At 48.0% G+C, this 18,799-nt stretch overlaps 1 protein-coding gene across 1 annotated transcript in view; it reads right to left on the reverse strand.

Annotated features, from left to right (window-relative positions):
* PBX4 (PBX homeobox 4) overlaps positions 1-18,799 on the reverse strand; it is a 61,104-nt gene that overhangs the window by 31,340 nt on the left and 10,965 nt on the right. The window contains exon 2 of the mRNA XM_025367421.1: positions 8,052-8,125. Within this exon, the coding sequence (XP_025223206.1) occupies positions 8,052-8,125 (74 nt within the window). The remainder of the gene's footprint in view (positions 1-8,051; positions 8,126-18,799) is intronic.

Here is an 18,799-nt window from a genome sequence, read left to right on the forward strand (position 1 = left end):
TGCACTGGTTAATTGCATTTGGTTTTAATTAATTCAAATGTAAACAGCCCTGCGGTGAGTGTCTGGAGCCACCTGGCTGATCAGACTCAGGGGCTCGATTCATGAGTTACCCTGAGACTGAGGGGAGGAAAGGACACTCCAATCAACCTGGAGAATAAGTCCCCCAGCTCCTGGGGGTCTACTCCCAGAAGAACCCTAAAGAAATGTACATGGGACTCAGCCCCAGGGTACAGCTAATTAGAAAAAGGATCTCAGTTCCAGATAGGTGACTCGTGGGCCTTAGGGTGACTACTGGGACCAAGGAACCCCCATGAGCACCATGACACCCCAGCTTCCTGGCTGAACCTACAGAACCCCATTCTGTAATTGCAACAGACCTGAGAATGGCTTATGCCTGCCAACTACTAGCAAGGCCAATCATCAGTCAGGAAGACAAAAAGGCATTCCCTGATGTTATGCATTATTTACATTTGCTCCTCTGAACGGGGCTCTGTGCACTCCTATGGCACAGCAAGAGTTCCTGCAGCACAACAGGCCTGGCTGAGAAACTTCTCGTTTCCCAGAGACACAGTCACAGGGTAGAGAAGGCAAAGCAGGCCCCTTTTTGAGAACCGCCCAGGATGGGATGGCCGGGTGGGTCTGCAAGGGGCCTCTGGGGCTCAGTACGCCGTCTTGAAGCTGCCTGCCCACTCAAGATCTAAGATCCGAAGCTTTTCACACAAGCTGTCACTCATGCTCACGTGGAGGTAAAGCCTGAGCCATTCCAATGTGCCAGGCTGTCCCTGCTCTGGTGCCAAACACCACTGTGTGAATTCAGGCCACACCTGAGTCCTCACTGGGAACATCGATGTGACAAACTTTATTTTTTATTTTTTTTAGAGGCAGAGTCTCACTCTGTCACCCAGGCGGGGGTACAGTGGTGTCATCTCAGCTCACTGTAACCCTCACATCCTGGGTTCAAGTGATTCTTCTGCCTCAGCCTCCCATGTAGCTAGGATTACAGGCACCTGCCACCATGCCCGACTAGTTTTTGTATTTTCAGTAGAGATGGGTGGGTGAGGGAGGGGTGGGGGTGGTTCACCATATTGGCCAGGCTGGTCTCGAACTCCTGACCTCAGATGATCCGCCTGCCTCAGCCTCCCAAAGTGCTGGGATTACAGGCGTGAGCTACTGTACCTGGCCAACGTGACAAATCTTAAATCCAATGCTTTTGAATTCTGCAAGATACCTAGTCCCAGGGTCTCAGCAAAGGGACTGTGGCCAGTATCTGGTCCTCCCAGCTAAATTCAAAGCTCTGCAACTAATAAGGGTTGATTTTGTTCTCCTCAGAACAGCTCCTCCAGACACCGAGGAAGACAGCTGTTTCTGGGAAGGAGGGTTTGGGAGGAAATGCATACGCTGAGGATGTCCTTGGCCTTCAGAGACCACCTCAGGGCAGGAGCGCCCAGGCACTGTGGTGCGATGAAGCTGACCCGAGGAGATAAGCTTTGAGGCACCTGCCTGCATACCTCCGACAGGCCATTCCTCAGGTTCGCCAGGGAGTGCGGGCAGTGCATCTGCTGATGCCAGGTTTACATTGAGGACCACTTTCTTTTCAGGCTGCTGTGAGTGATAAGCCCTGTGTTCTAAGTCAGGCCCCCAGACACTGAATCTTCTGAACCTCATAAGGGGAACTGGATGAAAGGGATTTCAGTTAATATGTATCAGTCACCAACAACAGTTCTTCATTCAACAAAAACAAAGGCACCAGGACAGACCCTGAGAACATAGCGCATCCTGCACTGGCCAGGAATGGTCATTGTTCAGATGACACAGGTGGGTGTGTGGGGCCCATGAGCGCAGGCCATGAGAGACAGGCCCTGGGTCCCTTTCACAAGTGAGGACAGCATACAGGGGGGCAGCATGCAGCCTGGCTGCGGGTGACTGGTGTGCCCTGGGGAGGCCCCTGTCTCTTAGAGCTTCCCACTGCCCATCTGTAAAACAGGAGAAACAGGGTCTGCCCCAGGCTGTGCAGGGCTCTGGGGAACAATTCGAGGAAGGCCGGAGCTGCCTGCCCAGGCTCTATCAATACCCACCAGACTTAATGTGAGAACTGTGGGTTATATCTAGAAGCACGCCAAGACCTCGGCTCATGGGATTGCCCTTCGATAGGCGGCCCGTGGGTACCAGAGGGTGCAGGATCAGGACCATGAACGGTTTCCTCTGGCCTAAGGCTTGGCCATTCCTGGTCACGGGATGGGGACAGATGGAGCAGATTTGAGATCCTGTTTACTTTCCTGCCACTGGCTGTCTTGTCTCTGAGACTAGAAGGCTGAGGTGTTCCTCACATCAAGACCGGTGGCCCACAGGTGGGACCCACAGCACTCACTGACTGCACTTCTGATGTAAAAAGACATCTGAAAACACTCCAGGTGACACTCAGGAACAGGCAGCCCCCAGCTCCAGGCTTGTGCATTTCGGGGAGGAGCAGTTGCTGTCTCATCCCTGTCCTACTGCACCCCCACAAAACATACCCCGTTCCCAGCCATTTGAGCCAGTCAGTGGGAAGAAACCATTAGTTTCCAAGGAAATGCCCAGGTGGCCCATGATCTGAGCCCTGCAGTGGCCTTGGGACTCAGCTTAGAGGAATCAAAAGTCCTGAGTGGCCAGGTGCAGTGGCGCATGCCTGTAACCCCACACCTTGGGAGGCTGAGGCAGGAGGATCACTTGAGCTCAGGAGTTCAAGGCCAACCTGGGCAACATACTAAGACCTCCTCCCCCGAAAAAAAGTCCTCAGTGACCCCTGGACATGGCGGTGTGTGCCTGTGATCCCAGCCACTGGGGAAGCTGTGGTGGGAGGATCACTTAAGCCCAGGAGTTTGAGGCCAGTCTGGGCAACATAGTGAGGCTCTGTATCTTAATTTAAATAAATAAATTAATTAATTAAAAATTAAAAATGTCACTGGGCGTGATGGCGCATGGCTGTAATCCCAGCGCTTTAGGAGGTTGAGGGGGCAGATCACCTGAGGTTGGGAGTTCGAGACCAGCCTGACCAACATGGTGAAACCCTCTCTCTACTAAATACAAACAGTTACCTGGGTATGGTGGCAGATGCCTGTAATCCCAGCTACTCGAGAGGCTGAGGTAGGAGAATTGCTTGAACCTGGGAGGCGGAGGTTGCAGTGAGCCGAGATCACGCCATTGCACTCCAGCCTGGGCAACAAGAGCGAAACTCTGTCTAAAAACATAAAATGTCCTCAGCATGGCCCTCAAAGCCTAGGAGGATGGGGGGGCAGGGCCATGCCAGGGGTTGAAATGTACAGACATCTCGGCTGCACTTGTTGGCAACAGTTGTCATCAACTCTTGTTTTCCCTCCTGAAACTGCTGAATTTGAGACTAACAGACTCATGCAGTAACATCCACACAGGCGCAGCTGGAATCATGAAGAGGCGTGCCCAGGTTGAACACTCACACTCTCAAAAACCAGTTTCTCATTCAGCCCCAGCAGCTCACAGGTAGGAAGAAGGTCAAGAATGACAGCTTCCCGACACTACAGTTGATTAAAGTACTTCTTTTTTTTTTTAGACAGGGTCTTACTCTGTTGCCCAGGCTGGAGTGCAGTGGCGCATGTTGTCTCACTGCAATCTTCGCCTCCTGGGTTCAAGCAACTCTCCTGCCTCAGCCTCCTGAGTAACTGGGATTATAGGCACATGCCACCACCTAGCTAATGTTTGCATTTTTAGTAGAGACGGGGTTTCGCTATGTTGGTCAGGCTGGTCTCGAACTCCCGATCTCAGGTGGTCCACCCGTCTTGGCCTCCCAAAGTGCTGGGATTATAGGCGTGAGTCATGGCACCCAGCCTTAAAAGTACTTTTTAAAATAGCTTTTTATTATTACTAAATTCCAGATGTTGCATTGCTAAACACCTGCTGTGGGCAATGGGGAGCCCCCAAAGGCTGCTTCCTGGGGTCAGGGTCAGGGGTGAGCAGGGGACAATTTGGGCTGCCTGTGCCTAGTGGTACACATGCCTCTGCAGGTGGTCCTGACACTGACTTATTTTTATTAGGTGAAAAGTGAAATGGGCCAACATTACACAATTCCACAATACTAAGGAACACGTGACCACAGCCAGTGTCTCCAGGGGGTGGATACACACTGGCCGTGTCCTCTCTGAGCAGTTCCCTCAGCCCACAGGACTTGGGGCTTGTTCGGGTGCAGGGTCCCCACTTGTCCAGCTCACCATACGAATGCTGAAGCACCAGCAGGGAGTGCTGCCAGGGAGTTGAGGGCAAATTTGCTTAAAACCAGTTCCCTGCTAACAAGAAACTTGTGTGTCTGGTTCCCCAGGAAAGCCTAACCATTGTGTTTCAATTTCCATAGCACCTGCTCCCCACAATTTAAATAAGGAACAGATAAGATAGGTCATCAAATATTCACACACCCCTGAGAGGCATCTGAGGTGGGCAGGAAGCCAGGGGCATCACAGCCCAGCAACTGGCCCCGGCGGGGAGGATGACCTGGCACTGGGTGTTGGAGACCAACAGGGGGCGGATCAAGTGGAGGCTGTCAGCAGCATCAGTCTGCTGGGGGGTGGGGACAAAGAGGGGTCTGCTTGGCTGGGGGATTAAGTATACTTGGGGGTGAAGGTGGGAGATGGATTACACAAGCAAAAGTACTGAGGACAACAGGAGCAGGCTCTCACTGTTGGAGAAAGGAGTCACAAACCTGGAAAGAGAGAAAAATAGTGGGAACCCTGTGGTGAACTAGAATTAAAGATATTGGAATGGGCCAGGTGCAGTGGCTCACGCATGTAATCCCGGCCCTTTGGGAGGCCAAGGTGGGAGGATTGCTTGAGCCCAGAAGGTTGAGGCTGCAATGAGCTGTGACTTCACCATTGCATTCCAGCCTGGTGACAGCATGAGACCCTGTCTCAAAAATAAAAATAAGCTGGGCACGGTGGCTCACATCTGTAATCCCAGCACTTTGGGAGGATGAGGCGGGCGCGTCACTTGAGGTCAGGAGTTTGAGACGAGTCTGGCCAACATGATGAAACCCTGTCTCTACTAAAAATACAAAATTAGCCAGGCGTGGTAGTGCACACCATAATCCCAGCTACTCGGAGGCTGAGGCAGGAGAAATGCTTGAACCTGGGAGGCTGAGATTGCACCACTGCACTCCAGGCTGGGCAAGAGAGTGAGAATGAATGAATGAATGAATGAATGAATGAATAAACAAAAATAAAGATATTGTAATGAACGCATGGTTTTTAACATATACAGACATACGAGAACAGATGTGAATGTGTGCGCACCTGTGTGTGTGTACACACACGTCTGTAATAACCCACAAATATTCCTTAGCTCTGTGTCCTAAGAGTGTCCAAGAGCAGCAACACCCCAACAGCAATGAGCACATCAAGGGCCAAGATTTACTCTGAAAGGAATCAGGGCTCCTTAGAGGATTGGGTGAAGCAGGCAGAGGCAGAACAGAATACAAGCCTGGTTGGGCACAGTGGCTCATGCACGTAATCCTGGCACTTTGGGAGGCCAGGAGTTTGAGACCAACCTGGGCAACATGACAAAATCCTCTCTCTACAAAAAATACAAAAATTAGCTGGGCAAGTTGGCTTGCACCTGTAGTCCCAGCTACTTGGGAGGATGGAGTGGGAGGATCACCCACCCAAGAGGCTGAAGTGGGCCGAGATTATGTCACTGCCCTCCAGCCTGGCTGACAGAGTGAGACCCTGTCTCAAAAAAAAAAAAAAAAAAAACAAAAAAAAAAGCCCAGGTGTGGTGGCTCACGCCTGTAATCCCAGCACTTTGAGAGGCAGAGGCAGGTGGATCACCTGAGGTCAGGAGTTCAAGACCAGGCTGCTAACATGGTGAAACCCCATCTCTAATAAAAAATACAAAAAATTAGCTGGGTGTGGTGGCGGGCACCTGTAATCCCAGCTACTCGGGAGGCTGAGGCAGGAGAATCGCTTGAACCCAGGAGGCGGAGTTTGCAGTGAACCAAGATCGCGCCATTGCACTCCAGCCTGGGCAACAAGAGTGAAACTCCATCTCAAAAAAATAAAAATAAAAATAAATTCACACTGGTGAGGGTTAGGGACATCATGTCCTCATAGCATTTAGGTGAAACTTAAATGTAGATTTAAACTTGAATTTCTCCTTTAGTTACCACATCCCTTCTGACAGCTGGGCAGGAGACATGCTTACATATATGAATTCACACAGTCCTCAACAGTCCTCAGTAACCACGAGCTAAGTATTATTATTGCCCCCAAATCAGAGGAGGGCCAGGAACAGAGAAAGGTTCAGCCAAGGACCAGGGTCATGTAGCCAGAGGTGGAGGCAGGATCCAGACCCTCTTGCTGTTCTCTATCACTGTATATGTCAAGTACACATCAATCTTGCACCAAAACAGTGTTCAGAAAGAAACACACTTTTGTACAACATATACACTTTCCAGAAGCCTCTGCATATATGAAGTGCTATGCTCCGAAGTGACACACAAAATTCAAATAATTGACCTCAAGAGACCAACTCACTCAAAGAAATCAAGTGACCCTTTGTGCAGACGACCACTGATTTAAATACCTTATTTGGTGGCCCCACTTGTAAGCTATTTTCAAATTGTTATTAACCTTGACCAAGTGATCAAGGTCAATGGTAGCAGTGACAGGACATACTGACAGCATGTTTTCCCCGACACAATGTGCCGAGGACACACACATCACCTCTGTGGAACTCTGGCCACAAACTCACAACTTCGGTCCAATCTAGAGGAAACGTCAGACAAACCGCACTGACAGATGTTCTGCAAAATGACTGAGCGCTTCTCCTTAAAATGGTCAACATCGTTCATGGATGACAAGGTCACAGATCACAGGGGACCAAAGAGACATGATGACTCAATACAATGTGGGATTCAGGGCAGAAAAGGGCATTAGGGCAAAAACTGGGGAACTCCAAATGAGGTCTGTAGTTCAGTTAAAGAGCTCTGTACTCAACGTAATTTCCTGGTTTCCATATTTGTACTATGGCTCTGAAGGCGTTGACGAGATAGGAAGCCCAAAGAAGGAGATATGAGAACTCTGTGCTATTTTTTCAACTTTTCTTTTCTTTCTTTTTTTTTTTTGAGACAGAGTCTTACTCTTGTTGCCCAGGCTGGAGTGCAATGGCGCGATCTCGGCTCACTGCAACCTCCGCCTCCTGGGTTCAGGATTCTCCTGAGGTGATTCTCCTGCCTCAGCCACTCAAGTAGCTGGGATTACAGGCATGTACCACCACACCCAGCTAATTTTGTATTTTTAGTAGAGACGCGGTTTCACCATCTTGGCCAGGCTGGTCTTGAACACCTGACTTCGTGATCCACCTGCCTCAGCCTCCCAAAGTGCTGGGATTACAGGTGTGAGCCATCGTGCCCAGCTGACAAAATTGTTCTTATTCAACTTCCCTAAGTCTGTCATTTTTACTTTTTCTATATAACTGAATGCTAAGCACCTCTTAGATCTTCAACCTAGAATGCAGCTGCTTGTTACTGATTTGCAACAGTATTTCTCAGTTATAAACTACAAAATAAATCAGTGTGCATACCAGAAACCAGGGCAAGGATAAGGCAGAAAGAAACCATCCTAGCGGTCTTCTGCAAGACAGAAGGGACGAGCAAAATTGCCCACCATGCACATCAGGGCTGAGACAAGACCAGAGGTATGTGTGGCTGCCGCAGCTCTAAACACACATAGGAAGTGGTTTTTTTTTTGTAACAGAGTTTCACTGTTATTGCCCAGGCTGGAGTGCAGTGGCGTCATCTCGGCTCACTGTAACCTCCGCCTCCCAGGTTCAAGTGATTCTCCTGCCTTAGCCCCCCCAAGTAGCTGGGATTACAGGCATGTGTCACCACGCTTGGCTAATTTTTGTATTTTTAATAGAGACAGGGTTTCTCCATGTTGGTTAGGCTGGTCTCGAATCCAACCTCAGGTGATCTGCCCACCTCAGCCTCCGAAAGTGCTGGGATTACAGGCATGAGCCACTGTGCTCGGCCAGGAAGTGTCTTCTAAACAGCCTACCTGTCTTTTCCTTGATCTCACAGAGCACGCTGAACAGAGCAGGCTTCATCCGATGGCAATTCAGAGCATGCTTTCTGAAAGGGAGGTGACAGAGGAGGGTGTGAGAAAAGAACAGTCATCATTTTATCCCCAAGAGTAAAGATCTTCCATATTGAGAAATCAAACCAAACGAGGTCTGCCATTCTGACTATAGATAAGCTGCCTTACGAAAATGCAGTACCGTCACATTTCATGAATTTGATTTGCACAAAATCAATATAAAGGCCAGGCATGGTGGCTCATGCCTGTAATCCCAGCACTTTGGGAGGCTGAGGCAGGCAGATCACTTGAGGTCAGGAGTTTGAGACCAGCCTGGCCAACATGGTAAAACGCTGTCTCTATTAAAAATACAAAAATTGGCTGGGCACGGTGGCTCACGCCTATAATCCCAGAACTTTGGGAGGCCAAGATGGGCGGATTGCCTGAGGTCAGGAGCTCGAGACCAGGCTGGCCATCATGGTGAAACCCTGTCTCTACTAAAAATACAAAAATTAGTCAGGCATGGTGGTGCACACCTGTAATTCCAGTTGCTCAGGAGGCTGAGGCAGGAGAACTGCTTGAACCCGGGAGGCAGAGGTTGCAGTGAGCCGAGATCATGCCATTGTACTCTAGCCTGAGTGACAGAGTGAGACTCCATCTCAAAAAAAAAAAAAAAAGAAAAGAAAAGAAAATTAGCTGGGCATGGTGTCATGTACCTGTAATCCCAGCTACTCAGGTGGGTGAGGAGAACTGCTTAAACCTGGGAGGCAGAGGTTGTAGTGAGCCAAGATTGTGCCACTGCACTCCAGCCTAGGCAACAGAGTAAGACTCTGTCTCAACAATAATAATAATATAAAATTATACACAAATATTCAAAACATTTCCCATTATATGTTAAAGATTAAGCAATGCAAATAACTCATCAAAAACTATTGTAAGGCATTAGTGGCTCATGTCTAATCCCAACAGTTTGGGAGGCCAAGGCAGGAGGATCACTTGAGCCCAGAAACTTAAGATCGGCCTGGGCAACATGGTGAGACCCACTCTCTTCAAAAATTTGAAAATTAGCTGGGCATGGTGGTATACCTGTAGTCCCAGTCCCTCGGGAGGCTGAGACAGGAGGATGGCTTGAGCCCATGAGTTAGCGGCTGTAGTGAGCTATGAACACGCCACTGTACTCCAGCCAGCGTAAGAGACCTTGTTATTAAGACGAAAGGAAAAAAAAAAAAAAAAAAAGGCCGGAGGCAGTGGCTCATGCCTGTAATCCCAGCACTTTGGGAGGCCTACGCAGACGGATTGCCTGAGGTCAGGAGTTTGAGACTAGCCTGGCCAACATGATGAAACCCCATCTCTACTAAAAATACAAAAAAGCTGGGCGTGTTGGTGCACCCCTGTAATCCCAGCTACTCAGGAGGTTGAGACAGGAGAACTGCTTGAACCAGGGAAGCAGAGGTTGCAGTGAGCTGAGATCGCGCCACTGAACTCCAGCCTGGGCAACAGAGTGAGCCTCCGTCTCAAAAAAAAAAAGCAAAGAAAAAGAAAAGAACTATGAAATGTCAAGGTCCAATGACTTGAAATCTGTGTTCACGCTATGGTCCTGCAGTGGCCTATCCTGGTGCATAAGCAAAAGCACCAATCATCTTCTTCCAGTGTCACTTGGCAGGTGTTTACTGAGTACCTACTATGTGCCACACACCATTCTGACATCAGAGAACAGACAGTTGAGGCTTTTACACATGGGGCGGTTAAGATGGAGGGAGTGAGACACCAAAAATACACACCAACAAGAAACCCATCAGCCGTGGCAGTTGCTTTGGGGCGACTGGGGTCACATGACAGTGATGGTTAGAAGGCTTTTTGGAATTTCCATGTCTCTGAGGTGACATCAAAGCTGAGATCAGAATGAGAAGGAGAAATCAACCAAGAAAAGGGCTGGAGAGAGGTATGGTTTAGGCAGAAGAAAGAGCCAAGCACAAAGGCCCTGTGGGAACACACTGGGTTCAGTACTGGCTATTTGAAACCAGGGTGCTGAGCGTTAGGAGTGAGGGAGAGAGCTAGAGTGGCAAGTGGAGATTGACTCTAAGGGCCTTGAAAGTCATGGGGACAACTCTGGTTTTTGCTCACTTGGGATGGGAACTGTGGTTGGCAGAATAATGGCTCCCAAAAGGGTCCACATGCTAATCCTCAGAACCCTAAATATGGTACTTTACAAAACATGGGAAAAATAATTCTGCCAATGTAATTAAGGTTAAGGACCCTGAGATGGAGAGATTAACCTGGATTATCTGGGTGGGTCTACTGTCATCACATGACTCTTAAAAGTAGAGAACCCCTGTAATCCCAGCACTTTGGGAGGCCGAGACTGGTGGATCACGAGGTCAGGAGATCGAGACCATCCTGGCTAACATGGTGAAATCCCGTCTCCACTAAAAAATACAAAAAACTAGCTGGGCGAGGTGGCGGGCGCCTGTAGTCCCAGCTACTCGGGAGGCTGAGGCAGGAGAATGGCGTAAACCCGGCAGGCGGAACTTGCAGTGAGCCGAGATCCGGCCACTGCACTCCAGCCTAGGCAACAGAGCGAGACTCCGTCTCAAGAAAAAAAAAAAAAAAGTAGAGAACCTTTCCCAGATGTGGGCAGAGAAAGTCTTGATGATGTAAGGGTCGGAGAGATGCTATGCTGCTGGCCTTTATCATGGAGGAGGGGACCATGAGCAAAGAATGCAGGTGGCCTCAACGGGCTGGAAAAGGCAAGGAACCAGTCCATGGGCTCAATGGGCAACACCTTGATTTTAGCCCAGAGTGCCCATGTTGGCTTTCTGACCTACAGAAACATAAAATCGGTGGCTCATGCCTATAATTGCAGCGCTTTGGGAGGCCGAGGCAGGCAGATGGCTGAGGTCAGGAGTTTGAGACCAGCCTGGGCAACATGGCAAGACAATGAGCTGGGACAAGAGGTACACACCAACACGCCTGGCTACATTTTGTATTTGTTGTAGAGATGGGGTCTCATTATGTTGCCCAGACTGCGCTCGGCCAAGAGAAGAATTTCATGGAGAGAAGAGTAACCTGTGCGAAATGCTGCTGAGAGATCAAGCAGAATAAGAACGCAGAAGAGAATCTGAGGCTGGGCGCGGTAGCTCACGCCTGTAATCCCAGCACTATGGGAGGCTGAGGCGGGAGGATCGCCTGAGCTCAGGAGTATAAGACCAGTCTGGGCAACATAGCAAGAACCTGTCTCTAAAAAATAAATATATAAATGAATAACGAAAATTCAGATTTAGTAACATGAAGGTCATAGGGAGCTCAGCAGCGGGGAAACAAGGTTGGAAGAGAATGTGGAGATGAAGAGGAAGCGGAAGCAGCAATCACAAAGTCTTTGATGTTTATCATAAGGGAGATCAAACAAACATAACAGGTGCCAAAAGACAGGGTGTGTGTTAATCATGCTTTCTTCTTTTTCTTTTTGAGACAGGGTCTCGCTCTGTTGCCCAGGCTAGACTGCAGTGGCCATGTTGTGCCCGAACACAAGCAATCCTCCCGCCTCAGCCTCCTGAGTAGCTGGGACTACAAGTGGTGCTACCACGCCTGGCTAATTTTTAAGAAATGTTTTTGCAGAGCTGAAGTCTCACTATATTGCCCAGGCTGTTCTTGAACTCCTAGACTCAAGAGATCCTCCCGCCTTGGCCCCTCAAAATATTGGGATTATAGGCATGAGCCTGGACTATTAATTATGTTTTTTTTTATCTTGCTTTGACATTCTGGGGCTTGGAGAGACTGCCCTTCCCAGGACTAGCTTATTACTACAGACAGCAAACAGCTTGCCAAAGAACATGCCATTCATATGCAAATCAACCAATCAAAGCCCACATTCCCAATCATCTTCTTCATTTAATGCCAACACACAAAGCCAATAATTTCCCAGCCGTAAATCACCCCAGGGCCAGGTACTGACCAACTAGAGACCACTCTAGCGCAGAGCCTGCCAAAATTATTTCAACTATCTAACCTAAGCTTGCTCAAACTTGCCTGCCATGCCATGCCCGTTCCTTCCTAAGGAAATCACTATAAAAGTTCTGGGCCGTGTTTTCCCTCCCTCCACTGTCGCCCACTGACCCAGGTGCTTCCCCATGTGGCCCTGCATGGCACGGTGTGCCCCCTCCTCTGGAGCTGTAAGTAATAAACTTCCCTTTCAACAGAGCAGTTGTCTCCATGCTTGTCATCTTACCATACCTCATTAAAACAAATCCCAGGTACAAAGCAAGGCCAAGCGGTAAGTCAAAGGAGGTTTTTTTCCTTTTTTCTTTTCTTTTTTTTTTTTTTAAGACAGACTTTTACTCTATCGCTCAGGCTGGAGTGCAGTGGTGCAATCATGGCTCACTGCAACCTCCACCTCGTGGCTTCAGGTGATTCCCCCGCCTCGACCTCCAGAGCAGCTGGGATTACAGGTGCCTGCTACCACACACAACTAATTTTTGTATTTTTAGTAGAGACGGGGTTTTGGCATGTTGGCCAGGCTGGTCTTGAATTCCTGGCTTCAAATGATACACCGGCCTCAGCCTCCCAAAGTGCCGGGATTATAGATGTAAGCCACTATGCCCAGCCTGTTGTCTTTGACTGTTCTTAAAGATAGGAGGTACTAGCACATGCTTATATGCCAAAAAGCCAGTCTAGAGAGAGAATTTGATAATGCAAGGATAGGGTAACTGGCCAGGCACAGTGGCTCATGCCTGTAATCCCAGCACTTTGAGAGACTGATGTGGGCAGATCACTTGAAGTCAGGAGTTCAAGACCAGCCTGGCCAACATAGTGAGACAATATCTCTGCTAAAAATACAAAAATTAGCCAGGTGTGATGGAGTGTGCCTGTAATCCCAGCTACTCAGGAGGATGAGGCAGGATAATTTGCTTGAACCCAGGGGGTGGAGGTTGCAGAGAGCTGAGATCACGCCACTGCATCCCAGCGAGTGAGACTCAGTCTCAAGAGAAAAAAAAAAAAAAAAAAGAATAGGGTAACTGGTATGTGCGTGTAGCAGAACTTCTGTGAACAACTTTGATGAGTACTATGCTATTAACATTTACTATTATGATGATTTTAAATCCTGTAACTCTGTCATTCAAGCATCCATTATTAAAAGATCCATTATTAAAAGCCACAGCTGAATAATGTATCTGAAAATCAATAACTTCACAACAGAAATCAGATTTGATTAACACCATGAGAGGCTGGCATGATGGCTCATGCCTGTAATCTCAGCACTTTAGGAGGCCAAGATGGATGGATCACTTGAGCTCAGGAGTTTGAGACCAGCCTGGCCAACATGGCAAAATCCTGTCTCTCCTAAAAATGCAAAAACTTAGATGGGCATGGTGGTGTACACCTGTAATCCTAGCTACTTGCTGAGGCACAAGAATCGCTTAAACCCAGGAGGTGGAGGCTGCAGTGAGCCAAGATCACATCACTGCACTCCAGCCTGGGCAACAGAGCAAGATTCCATCTCAAAAAAAAAAAAAAAAAAAAGGAATACAACTGGGGTGCAAAACTAAAATTTTTGTCTCTGAACTTCAAATATAAAATGATTGGCCGGGCGCGGTGGCTCAAGCCTGTAATCCCAGCACTTTGGGAGGCCGAGATGGGCGGATCACGAGGTCAGGAGATCGAGACCATCCTGGCTAAGACGGTGAAACCCCGTCTCTACTAAAAATACAAAAAAAAACTAGCCGGGCGAGGTGGCGGGCGCCTGTAGTCCCAGCTACTCGGGAGGCTGAGGCAGGAGAATGGCGTGAACCCGGGAGGCGGAGCTTGCAGTGAGCTGAGATCCGGCCACTGTACTCCAGCCTGGGCGGCAGAGCAAGACTCCGTCTCAAAAAAAAAAAAAAATAAAATAAAAATAAAAAAATAAAATAAAAAAAATAAAATGATTATGGGGGATGAGATGAGATATGAACTTCCAAAAATCTTAAATCTGAACGTTAGTCTTTCTTATTTATTTTTATTTTTTGAGACGGAGTGGCCCTCGCTCTGTGGCCCAGGCTGGAGCACAGTAGCGCAGTCTTGGCTCATTGCAACCTCCGCCTCCTAGGTTCAAGTGATTCTCCTGTCTCAGCCTCCTGAGTAGCTGGAACAACAGGTGCGTGCCACCACACCCGGCTACCTTTTTGTATTTTTAGTAGAGACGGGGTTTCACTGTGTTAGCCAGGATGGTCTCGATCTCCTGACCTTGTGATCCACCTGCCTCGGCCTCCCAAAGTGCTAGGATTACAGGTGTGAGCCACCATGCCCGGCCATGTTAGTCTTTCTTATAAGGTATACAGTCATTGATCACATGAGATATTCAGCTTAAAATATTAAACATTTTCTTTCCACAGTATCGGTATTAACATTAATTAAAATGGACTCTGGTTATAGCTCATCTTCTGGAAATTTAACTTTTTCTCTTTAAAAAAATATTTAATATAAAAATAGAAGAAACCTGGGGAACATGGTGAAACCCCATCTCTATAAGAAACACAAAAAATTGGCCGGGCGCGGTGGCTCAAGCCTGTAATCCCAGCACTTTGGGAGGCCGAGACGGGCGGATCACGAGGGCAGGAGATCGAGACCATCCTGGCTGACACGGTGAAACCCCGTCTCTACTAAAAAAATACAAAAAACTAGCCGGGCGAGGTGGCGGGCGCCTGTAGTCCCAGCTACTCGGGAGGCTGAGGCAGGAGAATGGCGTGAACCTGGGAGGCGGAGCTTGCAGTGAGCTGAGATCCGGCCACTGCACTCCAGCCTGGGTGACAGAGCGAGACTCCGTCTCAAAAAAAAAAAAAAAAAAAAAAAAAAGAAACACAAAAAATTGTCGGGCACAGTGGCTCACGACTGTAATCCCAGCACTTTGGGAGGCCGAGGCTGGCGGATCATGAGGCCAAAAGATTGAGACCATCCTGGCCAACGTGGTGAAACCCCGTCTCTACTAAAAATACAAAATTCAGCTGGGCATGGTGGCGCACACCTGTAGTCCCAGCTACTCAGGAGGCTGATGCAGGAGAATCACTTGAGCCTGGGAGGAGGAGGTTGCAGTGAGCTGAGATCGCGTCACTGCACTCCAGCCTGGTGACAGAACAAGACTCTGTTTCAAATAATAATAATAATACAAAAAATAAATTATTTGGGTGTGGTGGCATGTGCCTGTAGTCCCAGCTGCTAGGGAGGCTGAGGTGGGAGGATCGCTTGAACTCAGGAGGTCAAGGTTACAGTGAGCTGTGATCACACCACTATATTCCAGCCTGGGTGACAGAGTGAGACCCTGTCTCATAAATAAATAAATAAATAAATAAAACAGAGATGGGTTCTCCCTATGTTGTCCAGACTGGTCTCAAACTCTTGGGCTCAAGAAATCCTCCCACTGTGGCCTCACAAAGTGTTAGGATTAAAGGCATGAGCCCCTGTTTCTGGCCTGGAAACTTAATTTTATTTTATTTTTATTTTTATTTTTATTTTTTTTGAGATGGAGTCTCGCTCTGTCGCCCAGGCTGGAGTGCAGTGGCCGGATCTCAGCTCACTGCAAGCTCCACCTCCTGGGTTTACGTCATTCTCCTGCCTCAGCCTCCCGAGTAGCTGGGACTACAGGCGTCTGCCACCTCGCCCGGCTAGTTTTTTTTTGTTTTGTTTTGTTTTTGTATTTTTTAGTAGAGACGGGGTTTCACCGTGTTAGCCAGGATGGTCTTGATCTTCTGACCTCGTGATCCGCCCGTCTCGGCCTCCCAAAGTGCTGGGATTACAGGCTTGAGCCACCGCGCCCGGCCTGGATACTTAATTTTAACAATAAGAGGAAAGAAAATGAAGTTGGCTCTTCTGCTTCTGCAAAGGCTCTAAGTTTTTTGTTTTTGTTTTTGTTTTACCAGTTTTCTCCTTATAAAATATTTTACTTTAGATACAGTAGAAAGCACTTTTTAACGCATACAAAGTCATTTCATAGTTTCCGTGGCTTATTAGGAAAAGAAAACAAGTTCCCAAGCTTTGAGCATGTGCTTGAGCTAGCAGCGATCAAGTAGCTGCTGCAAATCAATGAGGTAAAGAGGACTGACTAGTGAGAACTTCCCCAAGGGGATGAAATCACTTACTTGGTAGACATACCCTAAGGAAACCCCCAATGAGTCATGTCCTTGTATAATCCTTTTTCCTTGAGTTCAGGAAGTACCTGTGACTTGCAATGTGCCAAAGGTGATGGTATCATCTCTGCCATGGTTAAGTTGTTATCTAAGACTCCACCTTAGACGACTAGGGAGTCACCCACTGGCACCAGCTGCCATATCATGAGAGCTGGTGGCAGCAACCGCAGGCAGCCTCTAGAGCTGAGAGCAGCCTCAACTGACAGCCAGGAAGAAAGCAGGGACCTTTGTACTTCAACTGCAGGAAGTGAATTCTTCCATCAACCATGCCACACTGGGAGAGAACCCCACGCTCTGGATAGGAACGTAGCCCAGCCAACACCTTGACTGCAGCCCTATGAGACCCTGAGCAGAGGACCTAGCTAAGCTGTGCCCAGAATCCTGACCCAAGGAAACTGTGAGATAATAAATATCTGCTGTTTTAAGCTGCCAGGCTTGCGGTGATTTGTTATAAAGCAATAGAGAGCTGATAATGAGATAGACTGGAAGCCAGAGAATGGGGACTGTGGGGAGAAAAATGGGGTTGGTGCTGGTATGTCTAACAAGTATATGACACGTTATGGCCGGGTGCAGGGGCTCATGCCTGTAATCCCACACTTAGGGAGGCTGAAGCAGGTAGATCACCTGAGGTCAGGAGTTCAAAACCAGCCTGGCCACCAGCCTGGCCATCATGGTGAAACCCCGTCTCTACTAAAAATACAAAAATTAGCCAGGCATGGTGGCACACGCTTGTAATCCCACCTGGGAGGCTGAGGCATGACAATCGCTTGAAATCGGGAGGTGGAGGTTTCAGTGAGCCAAGATCGTGCCACTAAACTCCAGCCTGGGCGACATAGCAAGACTCTGTCTCAAAATAAACGAACAAACAAACAAACAAAAACACAAAAAACACAAGTATATGACATATTCTACCAAATCCACATATCTGAATTTTTTTGTTTGTTTTTGAGTCTTGCTCTGTTGCTCAGGCTGGAGTGCAGTGGCATGATCACAGTTCACTGCAACCTCTGTCTCCCAGCTTCAAGTGATTCTCGTGCCTCAGCCTCCCGAGTAGCAGTGATTACAGGTATACGCCACCACTCATGGCTAATTTTTCTATTTTTAGTAGAGGCGGGGTTTCATCATGTTGGCCAGACTGGCCTGACTTCAAGCGATCCACCCACCTCAGCCTCCCAAAGTACTGGGATTATAGGCCACTGCGCCCGGCCACATATCTGAGTTTTTAAAAATGCTAATATTTATGAGATAAAATTCCAAAAAAAGGAAGAACAGTAAATCTTTTCAGTTGACTTCCAAAGAGTCTTCTAACCTAAACAAAATCCAGAAAAGCCCAAAACCAAAATTCTGAATATCATTTTTATTTTTATTTTTATTTTTTTTTTTTTTGAGACGGAGTCTCGCTCTGTCGCCCAGACTGGAGTGCAGTGGCCGGATCTCAGCTCACTGCAAGCTCCGCCTCCCGGGTTTACGCTATTCTCCTGCCTCAGCCTCCCGAGTAGCTGGGACTACAGGCGCCAGCCACCTCGCCCGGCTAGTTTTTTGTATTTTTTAGTAGAGACGGGGTTTCACCGTGTTAGCCAGGATGGTCTCGATCTCCTGACCTCGTGATCCGCCCGTCTCGGCCTCCCAAAGTGCTAGGATTACAGGCTTGAGCCACCGCGCCCGGCCTTGAATATCATTTTTAAACCAATATTCAAAATCTGTAGCAAAACAATTGAGAGTCATATAGAAAATGCCAGAAAGTGAAAGCAAAGAGCTTGATCCCACTTCAACTTCATTTATTCAGTATTTATGGGACAGACATTTATTGTGGAAGAGAACCATATGCTGGTCCTTGTATAAGGGCTAAGGAACATGAAAATGAATAAAAACATAATCCACATTCTGGTATCTACCAACAGGATGTTTTAGCTGATAATTATAGCTGTAATTTACTTTCCCAAATTATGGAACAGTCTGCTTTCCTCAGCAAGGTATCATTTTAAATTACTTGGGAATTTGATTTAAAGATATATTCAGAGATTTCAGTCCCCATGGAATAGAATACTACTTGAAAAAGCCTTCCCGAAAGCAACAATGACTCTAACACCTTAACCAAAGATAGACTAGATTATCCTTGATTACTCTCAGTTCTAGAAGGATTATTTTAGCTGACAAAAGCAGTCAGCAATATTATACATCTCCTGGAGACAGATCTAGGTACAAACAAAAATCTAGAAGATGGCCGGGCGCGGTGGCTCAAGCCTGTAATCCCAGCACTTTGGGAGGCCGAGACGGGCAGATCACGAGGTCAGGAGATCGAGACCATCCTGGCTAACACGGTGAAACCCCGTCTCTACTAAAAAATACAAAAAACTAGCCGGGCGAAGTGGCGGGCGCCTGTGGTCCCAGCTACTCGGGAGGCTGAGGCAGGAGAATGGCGTGAACCCGGGAGGCGGAGCTTGCAGTGAGCTGAGATCCGGCCACCGCACTCCAGCCTGGGCGACAGAGCCAGACTCAGTCTCAAAAAAAAAAAAAAAAAAAAAAAAAAAAAAATCTAGAAGATATGTTTCCTGCTCTCAAGAAATAAAACTGCGG

This window comes from Theropithecus gelada, chromosome 19, assembly GCF_003255815.1.
Source record: "Theropithecus gelada isolate Dixy chromosome 19, Tgel_1.0, whole genome shotgun sequence".
Lineage (NCBI taxonomy): Eukaryota > Metazoa > Chordata > Mammalia > Primates > Cercopithecidae > Theropithecus > Theropithecus gelada.